At 36.3% G+C, this 14497-nt stretch overlaps 1 protein-coding gene across 1 annotated transcript in view; it reads left to right on the forward strand.

The window, feature by feature from the left end:
• The window catches only part of LOC115225412 (zinc finger protein 91-like), a 104063-nt gene that overhangs the window by 53693 nt on the left and 35873 nt on the right, over nucleotides 1-14497 (forward strand). The window contains exons 5-6 of the mRNA XM_036514157.1: nucleotides 6366-6449; nucleotides 11651-11862. Coding sequence (XP_036370050.1) covers nucleotides 6366-6449; nucleotides 11651-11862 — 296 coding nt within the window. The remainder of the gene's footprint in view (nucleotides 1-6365; nucleotides 6450-11650; nucleotides 11863-14497) is intronic.

Below are 14497 nucleotides of genomic sequence, written 5' to 3' on the forward strand. Positions count from 1 at the left end.
TTCTGCCAGTTCGCTGCCTTAGAAATGTGAGTGAGATACTTTCATCATGTACGCTTCCCAAGTGGTCATCCATCTAAGTACTCGGTAGGCTCGACATTGCTTAACTTCGATGATCGCACGAAAACCGGTGCATTCTACTTGATATGGCTTTAATGGCCGTTGCCAGCACCGCCCCGACTGGCCTCCATGCTGGTGGCACGTAAAAAGCACCATCGAATTGTGGCCGTTTGCCAGCCTCGCCTGGCACCCGTGCCGGTGCAACGTAAAAGGCACCATCCGATTGTGGCCGTTTGCCAGCCTCGCCTGGCACGTAAAAAGCACCATCCGATTGTGGCCGTTGCCAGCCTCGTCTGGCCTCCATGCCGGTGGCACATAAAAAGCACCATCTGATCATGGCCGTTTGCGCGCCTCGTCTGGCACCTGTGCCGGTGGCACGTAAAAGCATCCACTACACTCACGGAATGGTTGGCGTTAGGAAGGGCATCCAGCTGTAGAGACACTGCCAGATCAGACTGGAGCCTGGTGCAGCCTTCTGGCTTCCCAGACCCCAGTTGAATCGTCTAACCCATGCTAGCATGGAAAACGGACGTTAAACGATGATGATGATGATGAATCATAACAGTTTTAAAACATTTTTCGTATTTTCTAAAGGTGGTATATTAGTTCGTGTCAGTTATTCACCTTGATATAATTGTTTCTTCAGTTATCCGCTAGGGGCAAAATCGATCGACCTAATATTGGGGTTGTAGAGTGATTAGTGTCTGTCATCGATTTCTGTTTTTGATAGATCTTTATTTTATTGATTCTGAAGCATCTGAAGCAATGACAGGTAAAATTTGACATCGGCAGGAGTTGACCTCAGAAGATAAAAGAAACATAAGTAACACTGCATTACCTAATTTCGTTTCGGGATTTAATGAAAACCATTACGTATTTTATAAATTCCCCGTTTACACAATTTTTGTCATGGTTCATTTTAGGGTCAGATATTCTTTGACCTCGTCCGAAATTAATGATTTTTCTCGATGAATTTCTACTTTCGTATCAAAACTGCTGGGGGGAAAGACTATCGGAGGATAAGGAGTGATATTAAATGGTGAGTAAAGTAATAATTTCATTTTGTTTTTATATTAAATTTCGTTTTCTCTTTGTACAAACCTGTTTTAGTGGTAAATCTTAACAATATTCAAGATTTCTTTACATTTTCCCGATCATAAATGCTATTTGTAAACCTGCTGAAATTATGAAGATTAAGTTACTTACAGAAAAATGTATATGTATTAATGAGATTTGCTACAAATACCATTCAGAATGTGTATATTAGAATTCTATCGGAATTTAATGTGAAAATATAAATTTGTTGGGTTCGTCCTCATTCATTACTGACACATAGTTAAGTTAAGTTGATTTTTTGGCTCAAAAAGCAAAAAGCAAGGCCATGTAGGGGACATGGAGTTATGTACAGGGAGGGTGTTCATGCAAAGAGTTCAGGCCATTTGAGGTCAAGGGAGACTTTGAACCGAGCGGTCGTCGGCATCTTCACTATCCACGGATCCGCAACCCGGACGGAGAAAGCCCCTCCCCTTCGATTGAGATAAAATCGTCGCAGGTAGAGCTTTTCGGAGTGACCCCACAGCCTACGCTCTGGAGCAGCCTTTCTTCATAAGACAAATGCTTGAGACCAAGAACCACATGTATCGACAAAATAAAAGTTGGAATTTTTTAAAGCGAATTCTTAGTCTGTGTCAGAATGTATATTCGTGTGTGCAGTTTGGTCTCAGTGTTTCCACCTCTTCTATTTCCACTTAACAAATGGAGATGGTTAATTTACATTCCCGTAACTTAGCATTTTGGCAATAAACGGAGATTGAATGAGTTTCAGACAGAAAGGGAAAAATGAATAGATGACGGCGAATGTAAAGAAGACGGATCGCACCGCCTTTCGGTTATTATTTTCCTTTTTTGTTTGGGTATTTTCTACCCACATTTTCGACTGCGGAGATACCGAATCTACGAGAAAACAAATCGGCATTTCAGAATTTTAATTCCTCCCCCACCCCCACCTCTTTTTCACTTCTTTTGGATTTTTTTTTTTTTTTTTTTTGCGAAATACGTTGTAAAACACAGAAATTGTGATTCTGAAAAAAAAAATTGGTAAAATTTCAATTTTACAAAGAAAAATAAAACAAATTAAGAACCCTTCCCTCCTACTAAAATAGTAAACGTATCTAAAGAGAAAACTCGACATGCTAGAAACAGCAGCTAAACAACGAATCACTAATTCAAATTTTTATTCCCCCCACCACCCCTTCTCGACATGCTAGAAACAGCAGCTAAACAACGAATCACTAATTCAAATTTTTATTCGCCCCACCCCCTCTTCTCGACATGCTAGAAACAGCAGCTAAACAACGAATCACTAATTCAAATTTTTATTTCCCCCACCACCCCTTCTCGACATGCTAGAAACAGCAGCTAAACAACGAATCACTAATTCAAATTTTTATTTCCCCCACCACCCCTTCTCGACATGCTAGAAACAGCAGCTAAACAACGAATCACTAATTCAAATTCTTATTTCCCCCACCACCCCTTCTCGACATGCTAGAAACAGCAGCTAAACAACGAATCACTAATTCAAATTTTTATTCCCCCCACCCCCTTCTCGACATGCTAGAAACAGCAGCTAAACAACGAATCACTAATTCAAATCTTTATTCCCCCCACCCCGCTTCTCGACATGCTAGAAACAGCAGCTAAACAACGAATCACTAATTCAAATTTTTATTCCCCCCACCCCCCTTCTCGACATGCTAGAAACAGCAGCTAAACAACGAATCACTAATTCAAATCTTTATTCCCCCCACCACCCCTTCTCGACTTGCTAGAAACAGCAGCTAAACAACGAATCACCAATTCAAATTTTTATTCCCCCCACCCCCTCTTCTCGACATGCTAGAAACAGCAGCTAAACAACGAATCACTAATTCAAATTTTTATTCCCCCCACCCTCTTCTCGACATGCTAGAAATAGCAGCTAAACAACGAATCACTAATTCAGATTCCATCCCACTCTTTTTTTCATTGCTAGAGAGGTGGGGAGAAATCTGGTGCAGTCTTCTGACTGGCCACCCCCTGCCAAAGCATCCAGCCAATACTGGCATTGAAGACAGACATTAAATTATGAGGATCAAAAAACAAGGCTCCTAGCATTTTGCCGTGCTTGAAAAGACACATCAAGCTAAGTAAAAGTATGGTTGGCCTTGCATACAAGCTTATCTCTTTTATTGAAATCTTAAAGCAATAAGACAATGAATGATTAATTCAGAAGAAATTTCAATAAATAATCATTACATTTGACAGAGTAATCTCAATGTTAATGAGTTAAAGCAATTAAGAAGGCAGTTTGCAGCATCTTCAGATATTAACAAAGAACACTTTTGATGGAGATATATCAGTAGAACTATTTGTTCAGAGCAATATACGAGAAGAAGGAAAACATTTGTGTACTGTGACGAGAGAAAGGGAAATTATGGAAAATGAATTATATAGGAGTGAAGATCAATACAAAAAACAATCTGAAAAAATTGATTTTTCTAATGAGGAAAAGAATGAAAAGGGCAAAACAGCATTTTTTCCCTAACCTTTTAGGCTCGTGGCTGCTAGTGCCATGTGGAAATCTCCAATATAAACTCTGTAAGGTGGTCGTGTTACGAAGGGCATCCAACCACAAAAACCAAGCTAAAATAGAGATGGAGCCTGAACAGCCCTTCAGTTGGTTACCCCCTTTCAAACCATCCAAGCCATGCCAGTATGTAAAATGGACTTTAAATGATGATGAAGTAATAATTCTGAGTGGCTGTGTGGTAGGTAGCTTGTTTACCAACCACATGGTTCCAGTTTCAGTCCCACTGCGTGGCACCTTGAGCAAGTGTCTTCTGCTATAGCCTCGGGCCGACCAATGCCTTGTGAGTGGATTTGGTAGACGGAAACTGAAAAGAAAACCGTTGTATATATGTATATGTATATGTGTGTGTGTGTCTGTGTTTGTCCCCCTAACATTGCTTGACAACCGATGCTGGTGTGTTTATGTCCCCGTCACTTAGCAGTTCGGCAAAAGAGACCGATAGAATAAGTACTGGGCTTACAAAGAATAAGTCCCGGGGTCAAGTTGCTCGATTAAAGGCGGTGCTCCAGCATGGCCACAGTCAAATGACTGAAACAAGTAAAAGAGTGTATAAACCTTTTGTGCTATTTAAAGCCTGCTCACTGTATTTGGCTATCTGATGTCATCAATAGTAAGGATTCAAATGACACTGGACTTACTTGAGGCATTCTTTCATCTCAGTCGAGACAAGAATATGAGAAAAAGAGAAGAGAAATAGAATTTACAAACTACTATTTAGTATGATTGCTTCAACACATCATTCATTAGTGACTTGTCAAAAGGTACCTCATATTTAAAGTTTCTGTTTTGCTTAATCCAATTAGGATTCATTTTCGTATTTGGTTTATGTCAAGCTTCTTTTAGTTTCCATCTACCAAATCCTCTCCCAAGGCTTTGATTGGCCACTCTGGGACTGAACCCAGGACCTTGTGGTTGGGAAGCCAACTTCTTACCACACAACCATCCCTGCACTTCTACAGCCATGTCTATATAAAAATGTAGTAAAGCTTTCACTGCTTTAATCTCTCTAATTCCGAATTATCTTGTATGTTTTACACTGTTGTTTCTCTTTCGTTTCAGATTATCAGATGACATCTGCTTCACAGGATTTTTATATAAGCAACGTCATTAGAATGGAAAGGCTTTTGAAGACTGAGCAAAGATGTTATACAAAACACGTATAACCCTGTTTCTATAAATATTTACTGAATTACTGCAAATTATATCTTCTGAACTGAAAGAAGTAATCACATCACTGAAATCTCAAATCTATGAGATAATCCATGATTCATTGAAAATAATTTGAATAAATAAGCATTACATTTGAGAAAGGAATCTGAATGCTTAAGGGTATTTCACTAAAATATTTACAAGTTCTTTATTCAAACCTGCCAGATCCTACCGCTCACACCCACCCTACAATGTCATTCTAAACGTAAAGAATCATATCATTGAAATCTTAAATCTGTAAGATAATGAATGATTAATTCAGAGGAATTTGAATAATCATTACATTTGACAGAGTAATCTGAATGTTAATGAGTTAAAGCAATTAAGAAGGCAGTTTGCAGCATCTTCAGATATTAACAAAGATCACTATTGATGGAGATGTATCAGTAGAAATATTTGTTAAGAGTAATATACGAGAAGAAGGAAAACCTTTGTGTACTGTGACGAGAGAAAGGAAAATTATGGAAAATGAATTACGTAGGAGTGAAGTTGAATGTAAAAGAGAGTCTGAAGAACTTGATTTTTCTGATGAGGAAAAGAATGAAAAGAGCAAAACATCATTTGATTGTGATATCTGTGGCAAGTCGTTCTCTTGGAAAGCTAAGTTAGTCATTCACGAACGTACTCATACAGGAGAGAAGCCATATCACTGTGAAATCTGTGACAAATCGTTTTCTCAAAACAATTCCTTAACCAAGCACAAGCATGTTCATACAGGAGAAAAACCATATCACTGTGAAATCTGTGGTAAGTCTTTCTCTCAAAGTGAACACTTAACTAGGCACAGGCGTGTTCATACAGGAGAAAAACCATATCACTGTGATATCTGTGGTAAGTCTTTCTCTCGAAGCGAAAACTTCACTATGCACAAGAGTTGTGTTCATACAGGAGAGAAACCATATCACTGTGAAATCTGTGGTAAATCTTTCTCCCGAAACGAAAGCTTAACTAGGCACAAGAGTTGTGTTCATACAGGAGAGAAACCATATCACTGTGAAATCTGTGGTGAATCCTTTTCTCAAAACGATCACTTAACCAATCACAAGCGTGTTCATACGGGAGAAAAACCATATCACTGTGAAATCTGTGGTAAATCTTTCTCTCGAAACGAAAGCTTAACGAGGCACAAGAGTGGTGTTCACACAGGAGAAGCACCATATCACTGTGAAATCTGTGACAAATCTTTTTCGCAAAACGATCACTTCACTATGCACAGGCGTGTTCATACAGGAGAAAAACCATATCACTGTGAAATCTGTGGTAAATCTTTCTCTCGAAACGAAAGCTTAACTAGGCACAGGCGTGTTCATACAGGAGAAAAACCATATCACTGTGAAATCTGTGGTAAATTTTTCTCTGAAAACGGTACCTTAACCAAGCACAAGCGTGTTCATACAGGAGAAGAACCATATCACTGTGAAATCTGTGGTAAATCTTTCTCTCGAAACGATCACTTAACTATGCACAGGCGTGTTCATACAGGAGAAAAACCATATCACTGTGAAATCTGTGGTAAATCTTTCTCTCGAAACGATACCTTAACCAAGCACAAGTGTGTTCATACAGGGGAGAAGCCATATTGTGATATCTCTGGTAAAACATTTTCTTAAAATAGTCAGCTGCTTAATCACTAATACATTCATACTGGGGGAAAAAACCATATCACTGCGAAAGCTGTGGTAAATCATTCTCTCAAAATGGTCGCGTAACTATTCACATACGCATTCATACTGGAGAGAAGCCATATCACTGTGATATCTGTGGTAAATCATTCTCTACATGGAGTGCATTATTTAAACACAAATACATTCATACAGGAGAAAAGCCATATCATTGTGAAATCTGTGGTAAATCTTTCTCTCGAAACGATCACTTAACCAAGCACAAGCATGTTCATACAGACAGAGAACACATTTCATGAGGAATAGATTCATTTCCCAAGTTACAGACATTGTTTATGAGTTTTATTTTTCAAGCACAACATCCAAATTTTGAAAGTTTCTACTACCATAACAAATGCATCTGTGTCTTACCAAGAAGTTTATAAAGAGCAAAGGAATGCTTCTCAGTAAAATGCTCTAGACTTGTTTCTTTGCTTGTGAATCAGTGGTCACGTCTACAAATGATGGTGTCCCCTAGTCTTGTGAAAGTGATTCAGAAAACAATTACAATAATAATACTTTATCTATTCTAAATGATCTTGACATTGTTTTTGACTTTACATAAAATATTCTTTACATTCTACTGTTGTTTTATTGTCATTTATTTACAAGTATTATTAATTTTATTGGTAAAATATTTTTCTAGGAATGAATTACAATTTATAACATTGCATCTATGGGAAATTATTGCTTTGCTTTATGAGTTTTCACTTCAGGAGCAGTCTCCAGGGAGAAATTAACTCATATATCAAGGCATTATTGTATCTGACAGTATTTTGGCACAAGGCCAGCAATTTCAGGGGAAGGAGTAAGTTGAATAACCACATGGATCAGCATGTGTGCTTTTTACATGAACTAGCACAAATGCTTCTTTCAGGGAGTGGCATTGCATGATATATCTATATATATAAAGCTGAAGTTGTCTGTGTGTGTGTGGCAGGTTTTGTAGCCTTCAACTAACACTATCTCTACCGAGACACTGTGGCGTATGTTGACCAAAATTGAGAGGATTATAGATGAAGGCTTGCTCTTCCTTCCATAGGAGAAAAAATTCAAATCGCACCATGTCAACACCAAAAATTATTTAGATCAGAGAGGTGTTTTTTTTTCAATGAAAATCCCTATTTTTTACGATTCTTTGACTGCTGTGTCACCGTTTTTCGGTGTATTTCAACCAGAAAAATGTTCACTTAAATAGAATAACACGCTACATGATGCAAAATTTATACTCTTCAAAAATTCCAATTCTAAAGGGTCGAAAAGAAAACAAACCCGAGCAACGCTGGGCTATACTTCTAGTATATATATGTATATATATATATATATATATATATATATGAAGCTATGTAACTTCTCATATATATTTGAAGGCGCATGGCTCAATCGTGAGTTCAATTCCCGTCATCTTCATTACATTGAACATTGTTAAAGGTTAAAGGGTCAAAGCGAAATGCAGCCACATTTTCTCTACAAAACTACTTTAAGACGTTTTCCAATGGCTGAATGACGAAACGTATTAATCTGGTTTCTGCCCTAAATATTCTGCTAAAGTAAGGATGCATCTTGTACACCAGCAAATACTCAGTGAAGTGCAAGTTAATTCATAATTAGTCAACGCCGTTGCCAAACACTGAAGAATCTTGTTTAATAATTTGGCTAATTTAGTGAAATTCAAAAGTTACTCCAATACTGATTCGGTGTAAGGAATGGAAACCTACTTATTTCCCCTTTAATTTCTATTTACTTTCTTAAATCTCCCATACTGAAGGATTATGCTTATTAGAGCCATGCTATCCATGCCAACCGTGTACAATTACTAACATTTTCTCACACTAAACCATCCCTCTTACTAAAAATATCCTTCTTCTAGAGGATGGGGTTTAGTCAACGGGTACTTATTTTATCGACACCTAAACGATGAAAGACCCAATCGACCATGGTGGAATTTGAACTGAGAACTGTGGGATGACGTCAGCGGTTAGGAAGCTGACCGGAAGAGGAAGGGCGCGCATAGGGTAGGGGCGATTGCGCCTTTTTCGATCGGGGAAGTTGTGAGTGCATGACGTGTCAGTGGTTCGACCAGGTGAGGGATAGCATCTGCTATTTTTAGCGTTTCGGGACGGGCCACGTGGAAGGGTACATTACTATCGGACAGATAACGGTCAACGAAGAGAAGGTGAGTGTCTTACTTCTAATCTCCCGCATTCACTACGAACGTAGCGACGGTCGAAATAGCGGTTCGCATTTCGTCCGGCGTGCTAACGATCCTGCCAGCTCGCCGCCCTGGAAAATACGTTAGATGCTTTGGGCAGATAGGTTGTCCAAGCGGTCACCCATCTGAGTAACCTGCAGGCTCGACATTGCTTCACTTCGGTGATCAGGCGAGACAAGGTGCAATCAGCATTATATGGCTGTAATAACAATATTAACAGTTTCAAAACATTCGCATTTTCTGAAGGTGGTAAAGTAGAGTTTGGTCAGTCGCTCGTACAAGTTATTCTCCTTGATATAATTATTTCTTCAGTTATCTGCTAGGAGCAAAGTTTTTATTAAAAGGCCTACTGATGGTGGTTTGGGGGAGTTAGTAACTACCATCGACCTCCTGTTTTGAATGGGTCTTTATTTTATTCATCCCAAATCAATGAAAGGTAAAATTGACATCGGTGGGATTTCGTTTCGGTAATTAAAGCAAACCAATGTATGTTTTATACATTCCCCTTTTTTATAAGTTTTTGTCGGTGATATTTCTGGTGTCAGATATTCTTTGATCTCGTCTGAAATTAATGATTTTTCTGGATGAATTTCTACTTTTGTATCAAAACTGAAGGGGAAAGGACTATTTCGAAGATAACGAGTGAGATTAAATTGCGAGTGAAGTAATAATTTCTTCTTATTTTATATTAAATTTCGTTTTCTCTTTGTACAAACCTGTTTTAGTGGGAAATCTTAACAATATTCAAGATTTCTTTACACTTTCCCGATCATAAATGCTATTTGTAAACCTGCTGAAATTATGAAAATTAAGTTATTTATAGAAAAATACGTTTTTATGAAATTTGCTATAAATACCATTCAGAATGTGTATATTAGAATTCTATCGGAATTTAATATGAAAATATAAATTTGGTGGGCTCGTGCACATGGAAGTTAAAACTTTTAAAGAAATTCTGGATTTGTCTCAGTATGTATGTGTATTTGTGTGTTAGTGTTTCTTCCCCTCCCATTCCCGCTTAACAAACGGTGTTGGTATATTTACATCCCTGGAACTTTCGGCAGTAGACTGATAAAATGAGTGCCAGGCATAAAAAACAAGTAAGTACTGGGGTCGATCCAATTTCACTACAGATTCTTCAAGGAGATTCCCCAGCGTGGTGGCAGTCTAATGACAGAAACAAGTAAAAGATAATAATAATAATAATTAATTCGTTTATTAGCCACAAGGGCTAACAAAAATCAATTATAACAAGCTACTTACCACACAACCACTCCTGCGCCTATAAAAAGATGTAGTAAAACTTTCACTGCTTTAATCTCTCTAATTCCTAATTATCTTGTATGTTTTACACTGTTGTTTCTCTCTCGTTTCAGATTATCAGATGACATCTGCTTCACAGGATTTTTACATAAGCAAAGTCATTAGAATGGAAAGGCTTTTGAAGACTGAGCAAAGATGTTATACAAAACACGTATAACCCTGTTTCTATAAATGTTTACTGAATTACTGCAAAATATATCTTCTGAACTCTGACATATATGTAGCAAAATTTCTCTTCTTTATTGTCTGGAATACACAGAAAATTATATTTGCATATTAATTAATCATTTAGCATTTAAACTAGCACAAATATTCTAACCTCTCACACTCACCCTGCAGTGTCAATTTAAACATAAACAATCAAATCACTGAAGTCTCAAAGCTATGAGATAATCCATGATTAATTCAAAACAATATGAATAAATAAGCATTACATTTCACAAAGGAATCTCAATGCTAAACGGTTAAACTGGCCATATTTTTGTGTGTTTTATATTCATACTAGCCAGATCCCACCCCTCACACCCACCCTACAAGGTCATTCTAAAAATAAACAATCGCAACATTGAAATCTGAACATGATAACATAATGAATGGTTAATTCAGAAGAATTTCAATAAACATTCTATTTGACAGAGTAATCTGAATGTTAATGAGTTAAAGCAATTAAGAAAGCAGTTTGCAGCATCTTCAGATATTAACAAAGATCACTTTTGATGGAGATATATCAGTAGAAATATTTGTTAAGAGCAATATACAAGAAGAAGGAAAACCTTTGTGTACTGTGACGAGAGAAAGGAACATTATGGAAAATGAATTATATCGGAGTGAAGTTGAATGTAAAAGAGAGTCTGAAGAAATTGATTTTTCTGATGAGGAAAAGAATGAAAAGGGCAAAACATCATTTGATTGTGATATCTGTGGCAAGTCGTTCTCTCGGAAAGCTAAGTTAGTCATTCACAAACGTACTCATACAGGAGAAAAACCATATCACTGTGATGTCTGTGGTAAATCTTTCTCTCAAAACGATCACTTAACTAGGCACAAGAGTGGTGTTCACACAGGAGAAAAACCATATCACTGTGAAATCTGTGGTAAATCCTTCTCTGAAAACGGTCATTTAACTACCCACAAACGCATTCATACAGGAGAAAAGCCATATCGCTGTGATATCTGTGATAAATCATTCTCTAAAAGTTCTAACTTAACTAGGCACAAATCCATTCATACAGGAGAAAAGGCATATCACTGTGATATCTGTGGTAAATCCTTCTCTGAATTTAGTAAAGTAACTATTCACAAGCGTGTACATACAGGAGAAAAACCATGTCACTGTGATATTTGTGGTAAATCATTCTTTGATAAAAGTTACTTACCTAGACACATACGTATTCACACAGGTGAAAAGCCATATCAGTGTGATATCTGTGATAAATCTTTCTCTGTAACTAGTACCTTAACAATGCACAAGCGTACTGTTCACACAGGAGAGAAACGATATCACTGTGATATCTGTGGTATATCATTCTCTCAAAACGATCACTTAACCATGCACAGGCGTGTTCATACAGGAGAAAAACCATATCACTGTGATATCTGTGGTAAATCTTTCTCTCGAAACGATACCTTAACCAAGCACAGGCATGTTCATACAGGAGAAAAACCATATCACTGTGAAATCTGTGACAAATCTTTTTCTCAAAACGAAAACTTAACCATGCACAGGCGTGTTCATACAGGAGAAAAACCATATCACTGTGAAACCTGTGGTAAATCTTTCTCTCGAAACGATACCTTAATCAAGCACAAGCGTGTTCATACAGGAGAAAAACCATATCATTGTGATATCTCTGGTAAATCATTTTCTCAAAATAGTGAGCTGCTTAATCACTGATACATTCATACTGGGGGAAAAAACCATATCACTGCGAAATCTGTGGTAAATCATTCTTTCAAAATAAAGGCGTGACTAATCACAGACGCATTCATACAGGAGAGAAGCTGTAGCAATGTCATATCTGTGGTAAATTATTTTATGAAAATAGAATCTTTACTAATTAGATACATATTCACACAGGAGAGATGTCATATCATTGCGGTGTCTGTGGTAAGTCATTCTCTGATGGACCCAGGTTAACTGTTAGCAAATACATTCATTCAAGTGTGAAAACCATATCACTGCGAAATCTGTGGTAAATCCTTCTCTCAAAATGGTCGCGTAACTATTCACGTACGCATTCATACAGGAGAGAAGCCATATCACTGTGATATCTGAGGTAAATCATTCTCTACATGGAGTGCCTTATTTAAACACAAATACATTCATACAGGAGAAAAGCCATATCATTGTGAAATCTGTGGTAAATCTTTCTCTCGAAACGATCACTTAACCAAGCACAAGCATGTTCATACAGACAGAGAACACATTTCATGAGGAATAGATTCATTTCCCAAGTTACAGACATTGTTTATGAGTTTTATTTTTCAAGCATAACATCCAAATTTTGAAAGTTTCTGCTACCATAACAAATGCATCTGTGTCTCCCAAGAAGTTTATAAAGAGCAAAGGAATGCTTCTCAGTAAACAACTCTAGACTTGTTTCTTTGCTTGTGAATCAGTGGTCAAGTCTACAAATGATGGTGTCCCTGAGTCTTGTGAAAGTGATTCAGAAAACAATTATAATAATAATATTTTATCTATTCTAAATGATCTTGACATTGCTTTTGACTTTACATAAAATATTCTTTACATTCTACTGTTGTTTTATTGTCATTTATTTACAAGTATTATAAATTTTATTGGTAAAATATTTTTCTGGCAATGAATTACAATTTATAACATTGCTTCTATGGGAAATTATTGCTTTGCTTTATGAGTTTTCACTTTAAGAGCAATCTCCAGTAAGAAATTAACTCATATATCAAGGCATTATTGTATCTGACATTATTTTGGCACAAGGCCAGCAATTTCAGGGGAAGGAGTAAGTTGAATAACCACATGGATCAGCATGTGTGCTTTTTACATGAACTAGGACAAATGCTTCTTACAGGGAGTGGCATTACACGATATATCTATATATATAAAGCTGAAGTTGTCTGTGTGTGTGTGTGGCAGGTTTTGCAGCCTTCAACTAACACTATCTCCTCCGAGACCCTGCGGTGCAAGTTGAACAAAACTGAGAGTATGATAAAAGAAGGCTTGCTCTTCCGTACTTAGAAGAAAAAATTCAAATAGGACTAAGTTAACACCAAAATTTATTTCCATCAAAAAGGTGCTTTTTTCTTCTATGAAAATCCCTATATATTATGATTCTTTGACTGCTGTGTTGCCATTTTTTTTTGGTGTATTTCAACCAGAAAACTGTTCACTTTCCTAGATAATGCAAAATTTTCAAAACTTCCAATTCTAAAGGGTCAGAAAAAAAAAACACCCGAGCAATGCCGGGCGATATATATATGTATATATATATATATATACATATATATACATATATATATATATACATATATATTTATATATATATATATATATATACATATATATTTATATATGCTCTCTATGTATAAATGAAATTTTTTTCATTATTAAAGCGGGTAGGCATATTATTAACAACATAAATGAAAAAAACTTGTTTTGCATTCATAAACTACCGTTCACCTTCTCTAGATTCAGATAGAACTTAGCTTTTCTACTAATAATTTTTTAACTCCCTTCTGTAACTAACTATACTAGTGGTCTTCTATAATTCTAAAGCATGCAACTTATAAATGTATAATTTTATATAATTTTGTAGCTACACATGTATAATAATAGATGTGTCCAGTATTAATTGTTTTTTGTTTTTTGTATGTGGGTTTTTGTCTTGTTTTTAAGGGAAATACACTATGACAAGAAATAACTTATTCATTTTGGTATTTGCCTTGTAATATGTGATTCTCGAAGTTTTCTAATATCGCATAGTGTATATGAATATCAAGGTTAGTTACCTAGCTCTTGATAATGTAATACTATTGTGCAATATATGAGAGCCTTTTTGGGAGTTTGTTTTGTTTAGGTTGAGAATCTAGGTTTTTTGTATGTTTATTTGGCAGGTTTATATTGTATATTTGGTCTTTCTTTGTACTCACCTTAATTTGTATCTTATGCTATTTACTAATAAACCTTTTCATTTACAAACATTAAGCTTTATAAATATTACCAGCCTTATATATTTAGTCTATATTTATAGTCTTCTGGATCTGTACATTAAATTATCCATCTATCCAATTTTTTACTCACTATCTACAGGTATAAACTTTCATAGTATTAGCCTGTATACTAAGTTTATATTAGTACTTTCTTCAATATATATCTTCACTTTATTTATGTTATTGATTTACATTTATACTCTTTTATGTATATGT

Source organism: Octopus sinensis, linkage group LG27 (assembly GCF_006345805.1).
Source record: "Octopus sinensis linkage group LG27, ASM634580v1, whole genome shotgun sequence".
NCBI lineage: Eukaryota > Metazoa > Mollusca > Cephalopoda > Octopoda > Octopodidae > Octopus > Octopus sinensis.